The sequence below is a fragment of the Eriocheir sinensis genome, chromosome 49 (assembly GCF_024679095.1).
Source record: "Eriocheir sinensis breed Jianghai 21 chromosome 49, ASM2467909v1, whole genome shotgun sequence".
Taxonomy (NCBI): Eukaryota; Metazoa; Arthropoda; class Malacostraca; order Decapoda; family Varunidae; genus Eriocheir; species Eriocheir sinensis.
Window position 1 is genome coordinate 13,549 of NC_066557.1, and position 20,111 is coordinate 33,659.

The 20,111-nt window shown below is 48.5% G+C and overlaps 2 protein-coding genes across 4 annotated transcripts in view; both read left to right on the forward strand.

Moving 5' to 3' along the window:
• The first annotated feature begins 299 nt into the window (after positions 1-299).
• Positions 300-4,992, forward strand: LOC126981672 (uncharacterized). 2 transcript variants are annotated; one of them, XM_050833099.1, is made up of 2 exons: positions 300-1,558; positions 1,817-4,992. In XM_050833099.1, the coding sequence occupies exons 1-2, from the start codon at positions 883-885 to the stop codon at positions 3,532-3,534; spliced, it is 2,394 nt and encodes a 797-aa protein (XP_050689056.1). In that variant the 5' UTR covers positions 300-882; the 3' UTR covers positions 3,535-4,992. The 2 variants fall into 2 exon arrangements, with proteins under 2 accessions (XP_050689056.1, XP_050689055.1); XM_050833098.1 differs by having other exon boundaries at positions 300-1,086; positions 1,210-4,992.
• A 5,647-nt stretch (positions 4,993-10,639) lies between these two features.
• Positions 10,640-20,111, forward strand: part of LOC126981674 (uncharacterized) — a 56,554-nt gene continuing 47,082 nt past the window's right edge. The window contains exons 1-2 of one of the 2 annotated variants that reach the window (XM_050833101.1): positions 10,640-12,463; positions 12,732-13,444. In XM_050833101.1, the coding sequence (XP_050689058.1) occupies positions 11,141-12,463; positions 12,732-12,830 (1,422 nt within the window). In that variant the 5' untranslated portion in view covers positions 10,640-11,140 and the 3' untranslated portion in view covers positions 12,831-13,444. Of the gene's footprint in view, positions 13,445-20,111 lie in introns of both variants that reach the window. The other variant, XM_050833102.1, reaches the window with a different exon arrangement.

Consider the following 20,111-nt stretch of genomic DNA (forward strand, 5'->3'; position numbering starts at 1 on the left):
TTCTTCTTTTTCCCTAGACTTGCTAGGACTGTCCTTCACTAAATCTCAACTGGAAACTTCATATTATCTGAGAGGAGATGAAGTTTCCAGTTGCTAAATCAGCTCATATATAAAACTAAATTTCACCTGATTAAGGAATTGAGAGAGAGAGAGAGAGAGAGAGAGAGAGAGAGAGAGAGAGAGAGAGAGAGAGAGAGAGAGAGAGAGAGAGAGAGAGAGAGAGAGAGAGAGAGACGTTTCCAATATTTAACTACGTATGGTAGAAATGTATGAAAGACTGAAAGTTGATAAAATACATAGTATTGTTACGAATGTGCTGTATGTGAATGATTGTATGTGTAATGTGAGGAAATTGTAGCATGATGCAATGTTAGCTCAGCATGGTGCAACTCTACTTGTTGGGACAAGAGAGACAGGAGGGGGCCCGGGGCCGCCGGGCCGCCGGGCAGGAAGTGCTGAGTCGAGCAGTGGGGGAGCAAGGGTGGCTGAGGAGTTGTAGTGGAGAAGACGCGTGTCTGGGCTTGAGAGAGTGTTGAGCTGCTCCGCTCGCGAGCTGTGTGCATCCGTGTGAGCGTGTCTGTCGTGCCCCTGTACTGTGCCTGATTAATTAACTGTTCTGTGCCCTTGAAAGTTGCTGTACTGTGTGAGGAACCTGTCATTAAACTAGAACTTAGTGTTGAACGTGTATCCTTTGTGCCCTGCCTCGTTCCCTCCTCCCCTCGGTGTTCTGTGTGGGCCGCTGTGAGTGACTGGTGCCCGTGTGGTTGTTCTGGTGAGGATCACGCCGCCTGCCTGCCCGTGTATGGTGTGTGGTAGGGGGGGTGGCGTAACACTTGGTGTCAAAGGAGTGGGATAAGTGAACAGTGAAGCGCGCCGAGTGTCATGGCGTCCCCCAGTGGTCGCCGTGAGGGTGAGGAGACGGGCAAGGCCGAGGCTGACGTGGGTGAGGTGAAGCTGGGCCAGATGGAATTGTTCGCTGCCATGCTGGCCAGTATGAGGCAGGATTTGGATCAGAGGGCAGACGAGAGGGCACGCGAGCAGGCTCGGAGGGCAGAAGAGAGGGCAGACGAGAGGGCACGCGAGCAGGCTCAGAGGGCAGAAGAGAGGGCAGACGAGAGGGCACGCGAGCAGGCTCAGAGGGCAGAAGAGAGGGCTCGCGAGCAGGCTCAGAGGGCAGAAGAGAGGGCAGACGAGAGGGCACGCGAGCAGGCTCAGAGGGCAGAAGAGAGGGCAGACGAGCAGGCACGCCATCTTGCCGATGTCCTCCAGAGCTGTTTCTCGTCGCTGAAGGTGGAAACCCAGCAGTACACCGACCAGGGCTGCGACAGCGCGAGGAGTGAACGGCTGGAGGAGGTGCGGACCCCGGAAGGCGAGGTCCGAGGCCTGAGGGAGGCGGAGAGGCAGCTGCGAGAGGTGGCACCGTCGCACGCGGAGGAAGAAGGCTCAGTTCTGGCAGGAAGCGCCGGGGCGGCGGTCCTGCAGGGGCCTATCTGGGGCTCCTGGCAAGGACTCCTGGAGCCTGGTAGCGTCGTGGCGGAACCAGTAGCTACCGCAGGAGGTTGGGGAGCCCCCGCCTCGTTGCCTCCCTCACCCCCTCCCTCTCCTCCATGCCAGCCGGCTCGCAGGTCACGTAGTCCGCTCTCCCTCCCATGGCAGCAGCGAGAGGTGGCAACGTGGTGCGGGGAGGAACAAGAAGCGTCACGTGTGCCGGCGGCGGGTGCACGGGTGGCGGACTGGCGGGGCTCCGCGTGGGGCCCCTGGCAAGGGCCCCTGAAGCCTGGTGGCGTCGTGGCGGAGCCGGTGGAGGCTACAGGAGGCTGGGGAGCCGTCGAAGCCGCTCCTTTGGGTCCAGCTGGTGCTGGAGTCGGAGCCATTAACCCTGCCTCGTTGCCTCTCTCACCGCCTCCCTCTCCGCCATGCCGGCCGGCTTGCAGCCCACGTGGTCCGCCCGCTCCCCTCTGCGGCCCCCCAGCCTCCCGGCGCTCAGGGAGGCTTAAGCCAGCGGGGCACGACGGGAAGTTGGCATGGGAGGCCCAGTTCAAGATGCCAGCTGCTGCCCAGGGCTGGGGCGAGGGTGAGAAGGCGCTGCAGCTGACAACAGCGCTGCGGGGCTCAGTGGACGAGCCAGGCCGCTTGGTGGGGAGCGCCGAGAGGACCTTGGGGCGGCCTGACATGCTGGCCGCTACGCGACTCCAGGACGCGCCACAGAGGCTGTGTGGCGTCACGGGGCACTGCGTGCAGTCTGAGAGCCCAGTGGAGGCTCGTATCGGCGTAGGCAGCGCTGTGGAGCGCCGGCCGATGGACGTCGCCGATCGAGACGAGCCGTGCGTGCTGGGCCTCGATTACCTGCCGCAGGGCGAGGCCTGTGCCGACCTTGGACGGGAGCTGGAGAGGCTGCGCGGACAGGCGCCTTTGCTCCCGAAGGTCGGCTGTGCAGAGGTAGTCGCGGCGGAGCGACTGCACCTTGCCCCGGGGACGGAGGCTAGGGTCCTGTGTTGCCGGTCGGACGTGATGCCAGCGGAAGGCACGGTGGAGTCCACGGAGGGCCTGCAGCTGCCTGGTGGTGTGGCAGCCGCACGGAGTCTCGAAGGAGCGGGGGAGGAGTCAGTCACGGTGCTGGTGGCTAACTCCTCCGACGAGGCTCGGAAAGTACCCGCTGGTGCCAAGCTGGGCACCTGTGTAGAGGTGGAACAACTAGAGGAGCCGTCGGGGAGCGCGGAGTTGGCCGCTGTGAGGCCGCTGCCCGACTTCCTGGAGGATTCGATGCACCGGAGCGCCGCTCACCTGACGGAGGCGCAGACGAAAATGCGCCACACCCTGGCCCAGTACGCGGACGTGTTTAGCAGGGGTGACTTGGATCTGGGCCGCACGGGGTTGGTGAAGCATGGCATCAACACGGGAAATAGTGTGCCCACCAGGAGCCCGCCCCGACGTGTCGTGCCGGCCAGGCGGGAGGAACTGCAGCGCGCCGTCAACGAGCTGGCGGCGCAGGGGGTGATGGAGCGGACAGACAGTCCGTGGCCCTCAGCAGTCGTCCTGGATATGAAGAAGGACGGCACGCAGCGCTTCTGTGCGGATTGCCGGGCGCTGAGGGACGAGACTGGCGAGGACTCCCACCCCCTGCCGTGGACCGATGACGCGCTGACGAAGGCCTTGGAGTTCGGGGCATTGACGACGATCAGCGGCCTAGCGGCGGCCGCCCCGCCCTGCCATGACTTCCGGGGCCGGATGGCGAAGGTGAAGATGAAGGCAGCGTCGATGAAGGCGAGCCCGGAGGGCCTCCGTGGCTCGTGCGGGGGCTGTGGCAAGAGGGGGCATAGGTGCAGTCGGTGCCTGGGGGAGCGAAGGACGCGTTCCCTCGACCGGCTGAGCCCCGACGCCCTCCAGCCGCGCTGTAAGGACTGTGGCCAGTTAGGCCACCGCTTGAGCACCTGTCCCAGGTCCAGGGACGCGGCACGGGCGGGAAGCGCTGACGGGCTGGAGAAGGGAGCCGACTTCCAGCCGTCTCCCGCCCTCGGGCCCCGCCTTGAGTAAGCTGCCGCCGCCCGACCAGCGTGTTGCCAGTGGGAGGCTTAGCGGTTGTAGCCACGACGCGTGACAGTGGACACCGGGGGCTGAGGAGTGCTCGGCGCGGCCTGACCCGGGGTAGTGTGTGCTGCTGGAGGGGCCAGTGGAGGCTCGTATCGGCGTAGGCAGCGCTGTGGAGCGCCGGCCGATGGACGTCGCCGATCGAGACGAGCCGTGCTTGCTGGGCCTCGACTACCTGACGCAGGCCAGTAAGACTCGTGGTGGCCTCGGACGGGAGCTGGAGAGGGTGACCGGAGTGGTGCCCTTTGCTTCCAGGAGGTTTTCGAGCATGGCTGCGTGGGGAGGTAGTCACGGCTGAGCGAGGGCACCTTGCCCCGAGGGTGGAGGCCAGGAGCCGGTGTCGACTGTCCCGAGCGTCACGTGGAGTGGATGGCGTGGAAGAGCCCACTGAGGACTGGCGGGTGGTCGACGGCGTGGCTGACAGGCGGAGCCCCTTGGGGGCGCGAGAAGAGACTGTGGAGGACGTGGTGGAGGACAGACTGATTTATGTGTATTGCATGTATTTTTCTGTGTTCAATGTTTGGCCGGGCGCTCAGGCTACCGGTGGATTTGGCCACGGGGCGGCCTCCCGACGTGAGCTTGCCCACCGTCACCTCTGGCTTCGCAGCGGCACTGCAGGAAAGCCTGGCTGAGGTGCACCGACGCGTGCGGGGCAAGCTCAAGGTGGCAGGCCAGGCCATGAAGGAGACATACGACCGGCGCAAGAGGGACGTGAGCCCCAGCAGCGGCGAAGGGGACGTGTCAGAGGTCGACCAAGGGGCGAACGAGAACATGGGCGGTGCGGGCGGAGCGGCAGATGTCAGTGACGACCCTGAGCAAGTACTTGGGGCCGACGACGCGGCTCTGGGTGCCACCACCTGCCTGCCGCCGCCCGCATCCCAGCGGCGCCCTCGGCGAGAGAGGCGTCGGCCGGGATGGTTAAGAGACTTTAGTGATGTCCCAGGGGACTGATTAGTTTGATTTATTTCATGTGTTTTGTTTGTTGAATGTTGGGGCAGCCGGGTCGACTGCCTTCTGAAGGGGGAGATAGTGTTACGAATGTGCTGTATGTGAATGATTGTATGTGTAATGTGAGGAAATTGTAGCATGATGCAATGTTAGCTCAGCATGGTGCAACTCTACTTGTTGGGACAAGAGAGACAGGAGGGGGCCCGGGGCCGCCGGGCCGCCGGGCAGGAAGTGCTGAGTCGAGCAGTTGGGGAGCAAGGGTGGCTGAGGAGTTGTAGTGGAGAAGACGCGTGTCTGGGCTTGAGAGAGTGTTGAGCTGCTCCGCTCGCGAGCTGTGTGCATCCGTGTGAGCGTGTCTGTCGTGCCCCTGTACTGTGCCTGATTAATTAACTGTTCTGTGCCCTTGAAAGTTGCTGTACTGTGTGAGGAACCTGTCATTAAACTAGAACTTAGTGTTGAACGTGTATCCTTTGTGCCCTGCCTCGTTCCCTCCTCCCCTCGGTGTTCTGTGTGGGCCGCTGTGAGTGACTGGTGCCCGTGTGGTTGTTCTGGTGAGGATCACGCCGCCTGCCTGCCCGTGTATGGTGTGTGTGTGGTAGGGGGTGGCGTATATATATATATATATATATATATATATATATATATATATATATATATATATATATATATATATATATATATATATATATTGTGTGTGTGTGTGTGTGTGTGTGTGTAAAAGTAGAGTCTATAGAATTATATACTACAATATAATGAACAAAAGTTATTAAATTATACTTACATTCACGATACTGCCACTGGACTTTCTAGAAGGATGTTTGGGTCTAATCTGCGAGAACATCATTTCTTTCATTTTCTGAGTATTTGGCAAAGTATCTTGACCTTGCACAAGAATAATGTTTAACCAAAGACGATGTCACATCAAAGGTTGAGGGAAAGCTTTCAGAAGTTTTGATAATTGATTCCAATGTCTTTACAGACGTCAATGGTCAGCCGTCTGTCTGTCTGTCTGTCTCTGAATTTTTCCCCTACGTTCCCCTACGAAAAGACGATTTTCACCGTAGGTGCCCCCTACTCCCTACAAAGCCCTGAAATCCCCTACCGTAGGGATTTTCCCCTACGCGTGGCAACACTGACTTAGCTCCTCCGGCGGCCCGCTCCTGAAACCGACCAGCCAATAGGAACATGAAAATCTGGTAATCTCTGAATTCTGATTGGCTCGTGCTCCTCCCCAGGCCTTCCATTCCTAGAAACTAGAGCTTTCATAAAAGTCAGCCGATGTCAGCAAACTGTCATCGGATCCCACCTCTTCGCTCTTCTCTTCACTCATTTTTAGATCAGGAAAACACATTTCTCCAGTCTATTATTTTCTTCTATCAGTTTAAGAACGGAATTAACTAATGTAGTATGTAATGAGAACACTGTTTTATGGGCTGGTTTTCTTATGATAGAAAACGTATGGAGAAGTAATGCAGGAAAGAGAACGGAAAATTGTAGGGCTCTATGGGATCTATTCTATTTATAATAGCTAAATAATTTAGCTATTATAAATAGGTCCCCATCCGCCTAAATATGAGTTTAATGTAAGAAGGGTGCTCTGAAGGGCACATTACTGATGTTGAAGACTTGGAGAACTAATAATCAATATCAATAAAAATAAAAAAAATCGCCAAATTTTAAAAGGATAAAAAAAAAAAACTGAACCAAAGGGGGCCATGGCGAGTGGCCCCCCTATATACGCCGGTGGGTTATTCCCAATTTTCCCAGTTGGCTTTTAACTGGCTTCCTTGCTCTTGCTCTTGCTCTTGCTGTACAGGTGACCCGTTGGAGAGTCAGGCCTTCGTATCGGCACACCCTGTAAAAATAAAACAACACAAGCAGTATCCATTACAAATCTTCCACTTCCATATTTCTTTCACACAACATCTTTTCCAGAAAACTCTGCAGTGCTTCTATAATTCTATCATTTGCTTCATCACTCGGTCCCAGCAGCAGCAGCATCCATTCCCTCTCTGTCCTTGCAATCCTCCCATTCACATCCCAGCCCATCTCACTCATTGCCACCTTCATCATCTCCGTCCTTTCTCTCCGGTACCTCCCACACACCATTATCACATGCACGACAGTTTCATCCACACCCCTGTCACACATCTGACACACTTTGCTGCGGGACTCAGACCACCTGTAATTTCTTGCATTCACATTCATACACTGCGCGCGAGCTTGGAAGAGAAGATCACCACCCAGGCTTCCATCATACCAGCTGACACACTGCGGGGCTTCCTTTTCCCTGTACCACTCCAAAGTAGTCTTTCGCTCCATCACATGCTTCCACCTCCTCAGACCGTCACCTTTCACTGCACTGTCTATCTCTTTCTTCCACTTTCTCACATTCCATTCTAGACCCTCACTATTTCTGTCAGTCACCTTCCATTCAAAGAAACGCCTCCCTTCCTCTCTGCTCACCCACCTGACTCGCAAACCACTGTCACCAACCATTCTCATGCAGTTTTTAATCCATTTGCTCTCATGCACACTCCACAAGTAGACCTTCCGTGCCAATCTCGCGTCATCCATTCGTTCCAGTCTTACTTTGTATCTAAGGGTAGCCTTCCTAAATCTTTCCCTAAAGGTACTCCACCCCATATCACCCCTCAGTGCTTCCACCGCTGCATACCTTGGTGCATTCAAAGCTAACCTACCGATCCTATTTTGCCCTACTTCCAATTTATCCATTTCCAACTCACTCCATGTAATCACCTCCATCCCATACATCACACTCGGCACTGCTACACTCTTCCACACCTCTCTCAGCACATCATACTTACATGCTCTCATTCTTGCCGCACTTCCCATACGGCCCACCCATTGATTTACTAGGCTAATCTTCTCATTCTTTGTCCTTTCACATCCTCTCGGACTCATCCATACACCCAGGTACTTGTATGCATCTGTTTGCCCTAGCTCTGTGTCTCCTAGCCTCCAGGTCCTATTTCTCTCATCTTCTGCCCCATTCACAACCATTATCTGACTTTTCTCACTACTATATTTCACTCCAAAATCTCTCCCATACTCATTTACCACATCTAATAGTTCCTGCAGTTCCTCCGCTGACTCACTCATGACTACCACATCATCTGCATATAGAAGCACACTTACCCTGTCTTCTCCCTTCCGCGGTGTTGGTATGCCAGCGGGTACGTTACACGAGGGCAGACAAGGCCCCTGTATATGGACAGCAACTGTGCGGGGGAGAACTGGCGGAGACGGAACAGAACGCCCAGCCTCGAGGAAGCTGATTTCGTAAGAGATGAGATATGAAGTTTCCAGTTGAGATTTTGAGTTAAGGATAGACCAAGGATGTTTAGTGTTGAGGAAGGTGATAGCTGGGTGTTGTCAAAGAATAGGGGATAGTTGTTTGGAAGATTGTGTCGAGTGGATAGGTGGAGAAACTGTGTTTTTGAGGCGTTGAAGGACACCAGGTTCCTCTTGCCCCATTCGGAAATAATAGTAAGGTCTGAGGCTAAGCGTTCTGCAGCCTCCAGCCTTTAGTCGTTAAGTTCCTGTAGGGTGGGTCTTCTTGAGAATGTGGTCCTGGTGGTGGTGCTTGGGGTGGTGTCCATGGAGGAGAGATGCTGGCATGTTGGTGGTTCTCTGCATGGTAATTTACTAGAACTAGATTATTCTCTAACATGGCTTTGTGAGGGATTTTGGTCTGATTTATGGATATGTGTCTGGACCCCTGAAATAGTCTGATTTAAAAACATTTCAGTAATGTCACTGACAAGTCAAATGGAAGCATACAACACAGCATTAGTGCTGAAAACGAATTACAGCCCTTCTGCCTGACGACAGGCACCACCGCCCGGGAAAAAACTGTCATGTACATCACTTCAGATTCCAGTACAGATTGCACACTATCGGAAGTAGGAAGATGGAGGAATTAGACAATTTGTTCCTAGAGGATGACTATACAGAATACAGATCACCTGTGCTTAATCCTTTGTATATGCCCCACATCCAGCGGCAGATGCTTTCTGTGTGGCAAGAGTTATGTTTACAGTTTGCATGTATATGAGTTCTGAGCCAACTCTAATTTTCTCCTTGTTTTTTTTTTTTTTTTTTTTTTTTTTTTTTACATTGCTGCCTATTGCGCCGGTAGGCTTCTTCCCGGTGGATCCTGATGGTCGGTCCAAGGCTTCATTCCGGTGGGTCCTGATGGTCGGCCCAGCCCGTTCTGGCGCAGGCGAGTGTTTATAGTGGCGCCATCTTGCATTGGCTCATGCTGCCCTCCCAGAGCTCATTTTTGATCCTTGAATCTAGAGTCCGGGTTGATAGGTGGTCTTCTGGACAGCATGTGGGTAGTTTTAAGCCACTCGGCGGCGGCTGAAAAATCCCAGCTTGGTGGCACCGGGCGGGGATTGAACTCGCGTCCTCCTGAACACGAGGCCGTTACTTTGACGACTCAGCCACCGCCTCCCCATGTTTTAGATTGATGTCAACTATGATATTGTAAAAATATATATTTCCTCACCTGCACATGATGATTATGTTAAGAGATGATGCAAGAAATTAACCAGCATACAAAAAAACAGCACTGCTCCGGGATTAAAGTCACAGCTACAAAATAGTTGGACAACGCTGCCTAGGATCAAAAAGATGCTAAATGTCTATAGAAAATGCAGCATCTTCCCTTCTTTCCCTTGCCTTATGTCATTTTCAGTTTTTATTTAATGTGAAATGATCGGAAAATAAATATTTCTTTATACAACACCAACTTTCTGGGTCTCAGAGAGCATTATATTCTATATTTCATTCTTCAAAAAAAAAATTCCGACGGGAATTTGACTGCTGTGGTGCTGTGGCTATTCCTCGCTGATTGACCAGTGAAAAGTGTTTGTCTTTTGGGAAAACATATAACTGAGCACTTTTGGTCTCATTTACTTTTGTATGCATCCGTCTGACTTGTCGGTGACACTACTGAAAACCCATTAACACCGTATCCAATATCTGGAGTATAGAAGTGTGACTTATAGAGTTTACTGTATTCTTTATATATATATATATATATATATATATATATATATAGATATATATATATATATATATATATATATATATATATATATATATATATATATAAACTAGTCAGCACAAATGGTTTGAGGCTCAGTAAATGTAACATGCTGAAAATTTTAGAATTTTGCCTTATTGATTACTTTGGCATGGACTAAATATGGGAAGAGGGATGAGAAAGAAATGGATATGAGAACTTTATTATTACCTTCAATATATTGCTGTATGTAGAATCATGTTCAAAACTGACTGGCATATATACTCTCTAATTCTATTACAATTTCAGTTTCAGACAGAGGCACTACACCGTGATATCCTCAACAGGAATAAAACAGCATTCAACCAAGTTATTGAGCGGTACATTTCCCTGGCACACGGACTTCCTCCTCCACTAGATGAATGTCCCTACCAGTCTCCACACAACAGCAAAAACAAACCAAGTTCAACTCCCTTATACCCCCAGAAGAACCTTTCCAGGACAGGTGCAACCATAAAAACCAGCACTGTCTCCCCAGCGATCTCATTGAGGCAAGATTCATGTTGTGATGAGGATGATCTTGTTAGAGAAGTGGAGGAATCACTGCAGAGGAGGAAACAACAGCTTGGGTTAAGTGATGACTTTATATGTGAGGAGATAGAGGATAATGACGTTGATGAGGATGACCCCACTTGGGATGGCTCTCATTACCATGCCAGGGTGAATTTACCCAGCAGACTGCATAAAAAGAGAAAACTTTCTGATAATCTAATAACAAACACAGTGGGGTCATCTGATGAAAACAAGTCTCGAAAGAAAGCAAAAGCACCTGTGGATGAAGTAAGCCTTTCCCAAAACAAAACTGCTGATTTGAGGAAGCTTTCTGTGCAGGGCAGGCTTTCAGATGTGAGCAACTTACCAAGAAGAAGAGGTAGACCTCCCAAAAGAAAGTCAGTGCTGGAGGTGAATGATGAGGGTAATATATCAAAGAAAAGATGCAGATTACCCAAACAAAAGTCAGTGCAGGTGAGCAATGATGAAAACAAAGAACCTAAACGGAGAGGCAGGCCACCCAAGAAGACTCAAACATTGAGTCTGAACCCCACCAAGGGCAAAACTTCAAACAAAACGTCATCTGATGAAAACAAAGAACCTAAACGGAGAGGCAGGCCGCCCAAGAAGACTCAAACATTGAGTCTGAACCCCACCAAGGGCAAAACCTCAAACAAAACGTCATCTGATGAAAACAATGTGCCACAAAAGAGAGGCAGACCATTCAAACAGAAAGCAACAGGGACTCTTAAGATCCACACTCAAGACTGTAGTGTAGTGCTGAGAAGGCTTGGTGGGGGCAGTGAGGGCATCCAGTCTGTAAATAAAACAAATGAAACCAGGACAGTGTGCAGTATTAGAGGTGCAGAAGAGGAGGAGCAAAGACCTCAAGAGAGCAGTGATGGTATTGTGAAGTTGGTGCAGGAGGCAGTGGGAGGGACTGCTGGTATTCTGCATAGGGTTGAATATGGGAAGTATATAATCTGCCTCCTTGACACCATGGACACGATGCTTATCATGGTAAATCAAAACTCACCCAGTGAAACTAGTTCTGGCAAAGAAACAGAAGCAACTACAGGAAAGACTTCCAAAAAAGAGAAGAAAAAAGCCCAAGGAAGAGAACAGAGTACAAGAACTCATACTGGCAGCAACATGGAAGCAAACACACAAGTAGAACAAACTGTCAATAAAATTACTAACACAGAGAAAAGAAAAAAGGTAGATCAAACAGCTAAAAAAACTAACAACAAAGAAAAAGAGAAAAAAGCCATAGAAAAACAGCAGACAATGGATAAGAAAGCAAGGAGTAGCACAAGAACTGAATCCTCACTCCATCATGAGGCGATGCAACAGTCTGAGTCAACTGTTGAACATCCTACAGTGAAAAAGATGGGACAGAATAACAGCCGAAAAAGGGAGCACAGCTCAAACGCAGTCAAGTCACCGAAGAGACAAAGGAATGAGCCAAGCGTGCCCGCCAAGGCTTCTGTTGCAACACACCTGGCCATAGATGCCATGTTGTCACCTGGGCAGAATAGCGGCATTGTTCCCAGCAGTGAAGGCAATGTGCTGAAGAGATTACATGTTGATCCAGATGCAGGAACAGATAAAGTTACAGGTCAGTTTATGCAGCATGAACTTCCTAACACCGGTGAATCACCAAATCAGCCAAAAAAAGCACGTGACCTAGAAGTCTCTGACAGAAGTCTTTCTTCCGATGGGTCAGAGTCAGAGTCACAGTATGAAGACAGATTGCTTACTGATAGTGATGAAGATGACATGATTTCAGAATTTAGTGCAACCCAGAAAAAGAAGAGCTTCCTCCATCAGACACGAGAAAGGCTGAAAAGAAGGAATTACAGACCAAAGCACAGAGAGTCAGTGAGCAAAGTTATATTCGATAGTGACGATGACATCCTTATTATGGAACCGCCCAAGCCTGTGCCCATGTCAGAAGACAAGAAAGACAACACAAATTCTGAAAACAGCCAGAGCACAAAGGGGGTGCAGGGCAGACCCATCATGGCATCACCATATGTTTCCCTGAAGACCCAAAGACCCATTAGGAGAGCTGCAGGTGGACACCAGCGAAGCCTGACCACTAGCAGTTCCTACATCCAAGGCCTCATCAGTAACTCCATCATGAAGAATGTTCCAGAGATGATGACTTCGGCCTCAACCAGGGTACCAGTGGACGGTCAAACAGAGGAGGAACCTGACCCTGAGGACATGTGGGATCTCCTGCCAGCCCTCCCCCAGCGGTCCTCCAGCTCCCTTGCCGCAAGGGCTGCCAAGACCAGCCTGCAAGAATCTGGCATAACGGTGGGTGTTCTGTGATCAACTTTATTTCCATCATTGTGAAAGTTTTTTTTAATGTTTTGCTCCTCCACTTCCTTCTTCCAGTTGTAACTATTTGAATTAGCATCATTTCCCAGCATGAAAAGCCTGACTATTAAACCACTAATCATTACTAAGCAGCATATATCTCATTTTGTTTCCTCCAGTTTTCTGTCTTTTCTATCATTCATTACTTATTAATTCATTTACCTCTCTATTCCTTCTATCATTCGTTCATTCATTCATCCCACAGGAGACTGCAGCCACTGCTCCAGAGAGGCCAACAACTGTCACCAGCACCAACATTAGTGGTGCAGTCATCACATCAAAGGTATACTATATACTTTTCTAGATGAAAAAAAAGAAAAATATCAATTGATTAATAGATTTACATATATTTCAGATATTCAAGAATTTATTATTTATATAAGTTGATGTATTCATTCACTTATTTACTATTTTATATTCCTATTTGAGAGATGTATGGAGGTCAGTTGTATTTAAGGAGATTGGTTGTAATGTAAGACTATAAAAATTTTTGGCAGGCAGATTATATACTTCCCATATTCAACCCTATGCAGAATACCAGCAGTCCCTCCCACTGCCTCCTGCACCAACTTCACAATACCATCACTGCTCTCTTGAGGTCTTTGCTTCTCCTCTTCTGCACCTCTAATACTGCACACTGTCCTGGTTTCATTTGATTTATTTACAGACTGGATGCCCTCACTGCCCCCACCAAGCCTTCTCAGCACTACACTACAGTCTTGAGTGTGGATCTTAAGAGTCCCTGTTGCTTTCTGTTTGAATGGTCTGCCTCTCTTTTGTGGCACATTGTTTTCATCAGATGACCTTTTGTTTGAGGTTCTGTCCTTGGTGGGGTTCAGACTCAATGTTTGAGTCTTCTTGGGTGGCCTGCCCCTCCGTTTGGGTTCTTTGTTTTCATCAGATGACCTTTTGTTTGAAGTTCTGTCCTTGGTAGGTTCAGACTCAATGTTTGAGTCTTCTTGGTGGCCTGCCTCCGTTTGGGTTCTTCGTTTTCATCATTGCTCACCTTCTGCACTGACTTTTGTTTGGGCAATCTACATCTTTTCTTTGATATATTACCCTCATCATTCACCTCCAGCACTGACTTTCTTTTCGGAGGTCTACCTCTTCTTCTTGGTAAGTTGCTCACATCTGAAAGCCTGTCCTGCACAGAAAGCTTCCTCAAATCAGCAGTTTTGTTTTGGGAAAGGCTTACTTCATCCACAGGTGCTTTTGCTTTCTTTCAAGACTTGTTTTCATCAGATGACCCCACTGTGTTTGTTATAAGATTATCAGAAAGTTTTCTCTTTTTATGCAATCTGCTGGGTAAATTCACCCTGGCATGGTAATGAGAGCCATCCCAAGTGGGGTCATCCTCATTATCCTCTATCTCCTCACATATAAAGTCATCACTTAACCCAAGCTGTTGTTTCCTCCTCTGCAGTGATTCCTCTACTTCTCTAACAAGATCATCCTCATCCCAACATGAATCTTGCCTCAATGAGATCGCTGGGGAGACAGTGCTGGTTGTTATGGTTGCACCTGTCCTAGAAAGGTTCTTCTGGGGGTATAAGGGAGTTGAACTTGGTTTGTTTTTGCTGTTGTGTGGAGACTGGTAGGGACATTCATCTAGTGGAGGAGGAAGTCCGTGTGCCAAGGAAATGTACCGCTCAATAACCTGGTTGAATGCTGTTTTATTCCTGTTGAGGATATCACGGTGTAGTGCCTCTGTCTGAAACTGAAATTGTAATAGAATTAGAGAATATATATGCCAGTCAGTTTTTAACATGAGTCTACATACAGCAATATATTGAAGGTAATAATAAAGTTCTCATATCCATTTCTTTCTCATCCCTCTTCCCATATTTAGTCCATGCCAAAGTAATCAATAAGGCAAAATTCTAAAATTTTCAGCATGTTACATTTACTGAGCCTCAAACCATTTAAAGTGCTGGTTTATATATATATATATATATATATATATATATATATATATATATATATATATATATATATATATATATATATATATATAAAAGAATACAGTAAACTCTATAAGTCACACTTCTATACTCCAGATATTGGATACCGTGTTAATGGGTTTTCAGTAGTGTCACCGACAAGTCAGACGGATGCATACAAAAGTAAATGAGACCAAAAGTGCTCAGTGATATGTTTTCCCAAAAGACAAACACTTTTCACTGGTCAATCAGCGAGGAATAGCCACAGCACCACAGCAGTCAAATTCCCGTAGGAGTTTTTTTTTTGAAGAATGAAATATAGAATATAATGCTCTTTGAGACCCAGAAAGTTGGTGTTGTATAAAGAAATATTTATTTTCTTGTCATTTCACATTAAATAAAAACTGAAAATGACATAAGGCAAGGGAAAGAAGGGAAGATGCTGCATTTTTTATAGACATTTCTATAAGTTAAAAGCCAACTGGGAAAATTGGGAATAACCCCTTGTACATGGCCATGGTTATTTACCGGATCCAGTTTCTCCTCAGCCGAAACAATACCCGTAGCGGTTAAAATGATATAAGTAGATAAGGGAAGAGAACGAGAAATACGAACCACAGCTTGGGTTGGCACGCATGTATAATTGTTGTATATATATTTATACGTTACTAGAAAACAAGGGAAAATTAAGTTTAGAATTAGCATACAAAAAGACAACCTCAGAAAGGCAGATTAATGTGCCAAGCTGAAAGGCAAGAAGGGAGAGTGTTGGAACCTGGTGAAGGCCACGTCACCAGGAAAGGTAGCGAGGCAACCGCTCTGCCTGGCCAGATTCATTCGGGACTTAACCTTTCCACGGCACAGGTAAGCTCACCGCTCACTAGAGTCCTGAGTGTCTGGGAGTGAGAGATAGCCCTAGCCGGCGTTCATTAGTGATTCATTCAGGACTTAACCTTTCCACGGCATAGGTGAGGGCGCGAGACAGCTGAAGGCCAGTGTCCCGGGCTAGGCAGGCGAGTGGCCCGCCATCTTGAAGCCGCCCCAATTGAGAGTCGGGAATGGACCCAGATGCCAGTGGTGAACAAGGGTCATGCCCTCAGTCATGAGTGCCTGAACTGAGCCAAGGTAAGGGCGAGCCAGTCCAGTCCCTGCCGCCCCCGAGACCAGCAGGCTGGTGATGGGAGTAAACGCCTCCGAAACCCCCCCTTTAGGCACGGCACAACAGCATATTGTGTAGCTCTCAGGGGTGGGTTTCATCATAGTGCTCTCCCAAGCGTGGTGACGTCACGCGCAGTTGGGAGAATTTCTTGGGCATGTTTCATCACCGCGCCACAAGCACTTCCAAGTAGGATTGGGAGTGGTCTTGGGAGAAACCAGCGTTGCCAATCTTCCGCCGCTTACGTCTAATATGTCTTCAGTTAACCTAAATTACAATTCTTATGTATAATTATGGAATTATAAATATAAACAATTGATATTTAGTTGAAATACAGCGATTGTATCTTCATTGTAAGGAATATGTGCACGTATTTTTGTTCCATCTGCATCTTCAACGGCACCACGGTGTAAACAAACATTTAGTGAGTCGTGAGTAGACCCTGGCCACCTCGCCACCATGTCTCGCAGCTTATACTGTGCATCAAATATTACTTGCACATTGATGCTGTGGTAGTTATTGCGGTTGACGTACACTTTTTCGTGCTCATGTGGGGCCACTATTCTTACGTGGGTGCCATCAACAGTACCCACCACACCGGGAAAACCAGCAATTTCGGCAAACTCCGCCTTCATTCTCTGCTGTTCCCCCCCGGTTTAAAAGGAAGCCCATGAGCCGCCTCATATTCTCTTGTGTCACGAGAGCATCCACAGTCTGGGTGATGATTCTGCTGACTGTGGCCCGGGAAACTCCAAAGTCATCTGCGCTGTACTGCTGCATTTTCCCGGTGGCGAGGTATCGCAGAGTCAACGCCACTTTCAGCTCCGCAGACCGCATCGGCTCCTCTCAGTCCTGTTGCCAATCACGTGTCGCACCAAGTCAGTGACGAACAACAGGCCAGCACGATCCACCCTGTACCTCTTCTTGAACTCGGTGTCATCGTATTCATTAAAGATGTCCCTTCTCGGGCGAAAATTCCTTGGTCGGTGCTGGCGGGGTTGTTCACGGGCTGCCATGTTTACAGTCTGACGCTTGGAACCTTCCTTGGGAGCGCTTGGGAGACCCCGCACGGCCTCCCAAGGCAGCAAGCGAGATAGGCAGAGTTCCAAGGCTTGGGAGCTTTTGTGAAACATGCCCAAGGTTTCTCGCACGCTTGGGACTCCTTGAGCACACTTCCAAGGACTTGGGAACTTTGATGAAACCCACCCCAGGCCTCCACCAAGCCAAGGAAATTGTGTCAAACAGGCAAGGGGCACCCGCTTTGTGAACGACGGCCTAACAGTGACCTCACCCCCCCTTTAGCTGTAACAGTCTGATCTTTCTCTCATACTTACTCTTTTCTTCCTATTTTTGTTATGAGTGTTTTATTTTGTGTGTGCACGCCGGTGCAGGAACTTGAAATCGGAGTGTCTAGCCAATCGGGCGGTAGCCCTGTGATATATCCCGACATGTGTTCATCTATCTCGTGTGTAGCATTTATCGATAAGAATGTTAGGGATTAGAAGAAAGGTTTTCACGTTTGTAAACAAAACATGCTACACTTCCTTCGTCTAGTGATGATATGGTTAGAACCAGAGACCCATAGACGACTTTTTCTGGAAGAGGTTTACGCCTGTGACTCCAGCTCCATAGCCTCAGTCATACTATTAGGTAGGGTTTTCTTTTTTTTGGTGGATATTTTGAACTGTGTATTTAAATGCAATTTTGTATTAACCAAAACATGCTACACTCCCATCGGGAGTGAGGATAATTGTTTGGGGGAAGGGAACTTGGGATGCAAATCAATAAATTGTCTTCTGCCTATGTCCTGTATTAATGCATACAGCCTTCCTAGCCTACGGTGCAGTCTCACAATCTCCCCCCACCACGACCTCCGAAGGCAACCACGACCCCACACTACCAAACTTTGGACTGAGGATCCCATCTACCTCAAGGAACAACCCATAGTAAGCTGGGGAACGACGGATACTATCTACCAGGTGGGACAGTTGTTAAAGTCAAGGGTTGCCAGGCCTGCCAGGGCAGGGAGAGTCTGGGGACTAAACAGTTAGTTTAGTTCCGCCCCACCTGGTTCATAGAACTGCCATTCCTCACTTACAGGTTTTGGGGGTTGTGCCATATTACAACCTCCTGGTGGCAGCTTACAGAGGGGGAACAGCAGGGAATCGAACCCAGCCGTACACTCTCTGTGAGGTTGAGGCATCTTAGCGTCACTATTTTTCCTCTTCCTCCCCTTTTTTTATTTTTCAACCTGTGATGGCCAGGGGTCGAACTCGGGGCTGTTATACTCTTATGGAATATGCATCTCATGTGTGGGGGGGCTCCACTTATACAGCTCTTCTGGACAGAGTGGAGGCTAAGGCTCTTCATCTCATCAGCTCTCCTCCTCATACTGATAGTCTTCTACCTCTTAAATTCCGCCGCGATGTTACCTCTCTATCTTCTATCAATATTTCCACGCTGACTGCTCTTCTGAACTTGCTAACTGCATGCCTCCCCCCCTCCCGCGGCCCCGCTGCACACGAATTTCTACTCATGCTCATCCCTATACTGTCCAAACCCTTATGCAAGAGTTAACCAGCATCTTCACTCTTTCATCCCTCATGCTGGTAAACTCTGGAACAATCTTCCTTCATCTGTATTTCCTCCTGCCTACGACTTGAACTTTTTCAAGAGGAGGGTATCAGGACATCTCTCCTCCCGAGTTTGACCTTTTTTTTTTTTTTTTTTTAACGTTGTGGCCTATTGCACCGGTAGGCTTCTTCCCGGTGGATCCTGATGGTCGGTCCAAGGCTTCTTTTCGGTGGGTCCTGATGGTCGGCCCAGCCCGTTCTGGCGCAGGCGAGTGTTTATAGTGGCGCCATCTTGCACTGGCTCGTGCTGCCCTCCCAGAGCTCATCTTTGATCCTAGAATCTAGAGTCCGGGTTGATAGGTGGTCTTCTGGACAGCATGTGGGTTGTTTTAAGCCACTCGGCGGCGGCTGAAAAATCTCAGCTTGGTGGCACCAGGCGGGGATTGAACTCGCGTCCTCCTGAACACGGGGCCGTTACTCTGACGAGTCAGCCACCGCCTCCCCAAACACCTCTTTAGGACACCTCTTTTATTTCTTTCTTAGGAGCAGCGAGTAGCGGGCTTTTTTTTTTGTTATTGTTTTCTTTTTTGTGTGCCCTTGAGCTGCCTCCTTTGTTGTAAAAAAAAATAAAAAATAAAAAATAAAAAATTAACAGAACTCCACCTTAAGGGGGGCGATAACTGGGTATTTTTGACGAATATATTTAAAATTGGACAAGTACATGTTTTTCGCTCAGCATGGCGGGGAAACCCTAAATTACCATGTGGTGAGGTTTGTTTTCGTAAAATTAAAACCCCTCCCCCTTGGGGGGGCTTTTGCGTCATAGTCGGACATGCGCGTCATAAGACGCTCATGTCAACATATGCGGTATCATTCATATATACGTAAAAATAGCATTAGAATACTTTATTCTTTGTCATCTGTCATCCTCTCTTCTTCGCGCGGAGAGGCAGGGGAGGAAGAGAGGTGCCACCGCGCCAGTGCCAAGCGAGACACAGACGAGAAAAGTATGTCGTACTTTTCTCTCCTCTCCAGCCCAAAAAACCGTCCTTACAAATGATGTACAAGCGCAAGGCAACCAGAAAAAGAGTCACCAACATCAAGAGGTCTTATGGAGCGGCCAAACCTCAAATAACAAGCAAGAGAGTAGCGTAGCAGCAAGGCACTCTCCGAGGCACTCAAGCGCTACGCGGGAGTGCCACGGCCCAGATGCCTGATCAGTCTCCAGTAAGTCAACAAGATATACAAAATAATATGTGAAAATTTCATGCCAATCAAATAAATGCAAATGGCAGGACAGGAATGAAATGTAAAAAAATCTTTAGGAGCCAATATCCCAAAAATTAGTTTTTTAAACTTAAAATACCCCCCCGGAAGCGAACGTTCGCGAGCTTCACATACACTGTTCATCTCAGGTTTATCAAGGCACTTTTAAGGTTTGTGATTCATGTACGTCAAACAAACGTTTAACGAACGTTTTATGCATAGAGTTGTGATTCAATATGTGACTAAATATTACTGCAATATACTCTTATATCTGCTGCATGGGGTTTGTTAGCTTAAATATTGAAATTACTGTTATCCTAAGGTTTATAAAATTACTTTTAAGGATGGTGAATCACAAACGTTTAACAAACGTTTAACAATCGTTTTTATCATGTGGTCAACACTTTAATTGATAAGCTGTAACTCTATATAACACAAATGATAGTGTTTTCTCGTAATGGTTTCAATACTCCCACAGCCAGAAATATTGATTCAAAAGTTGTTCAAATTAATCATGCGCAAACATCTTTTTCACCTTTTGATTGCAGACTTTTTTGATCCCTCCTCAAAACTGTTATAAGTTTTTTGGTCAGAAAATGGGAGCACACAAAGCTCTCATTAATATTGTATGCACACACACACACACACAC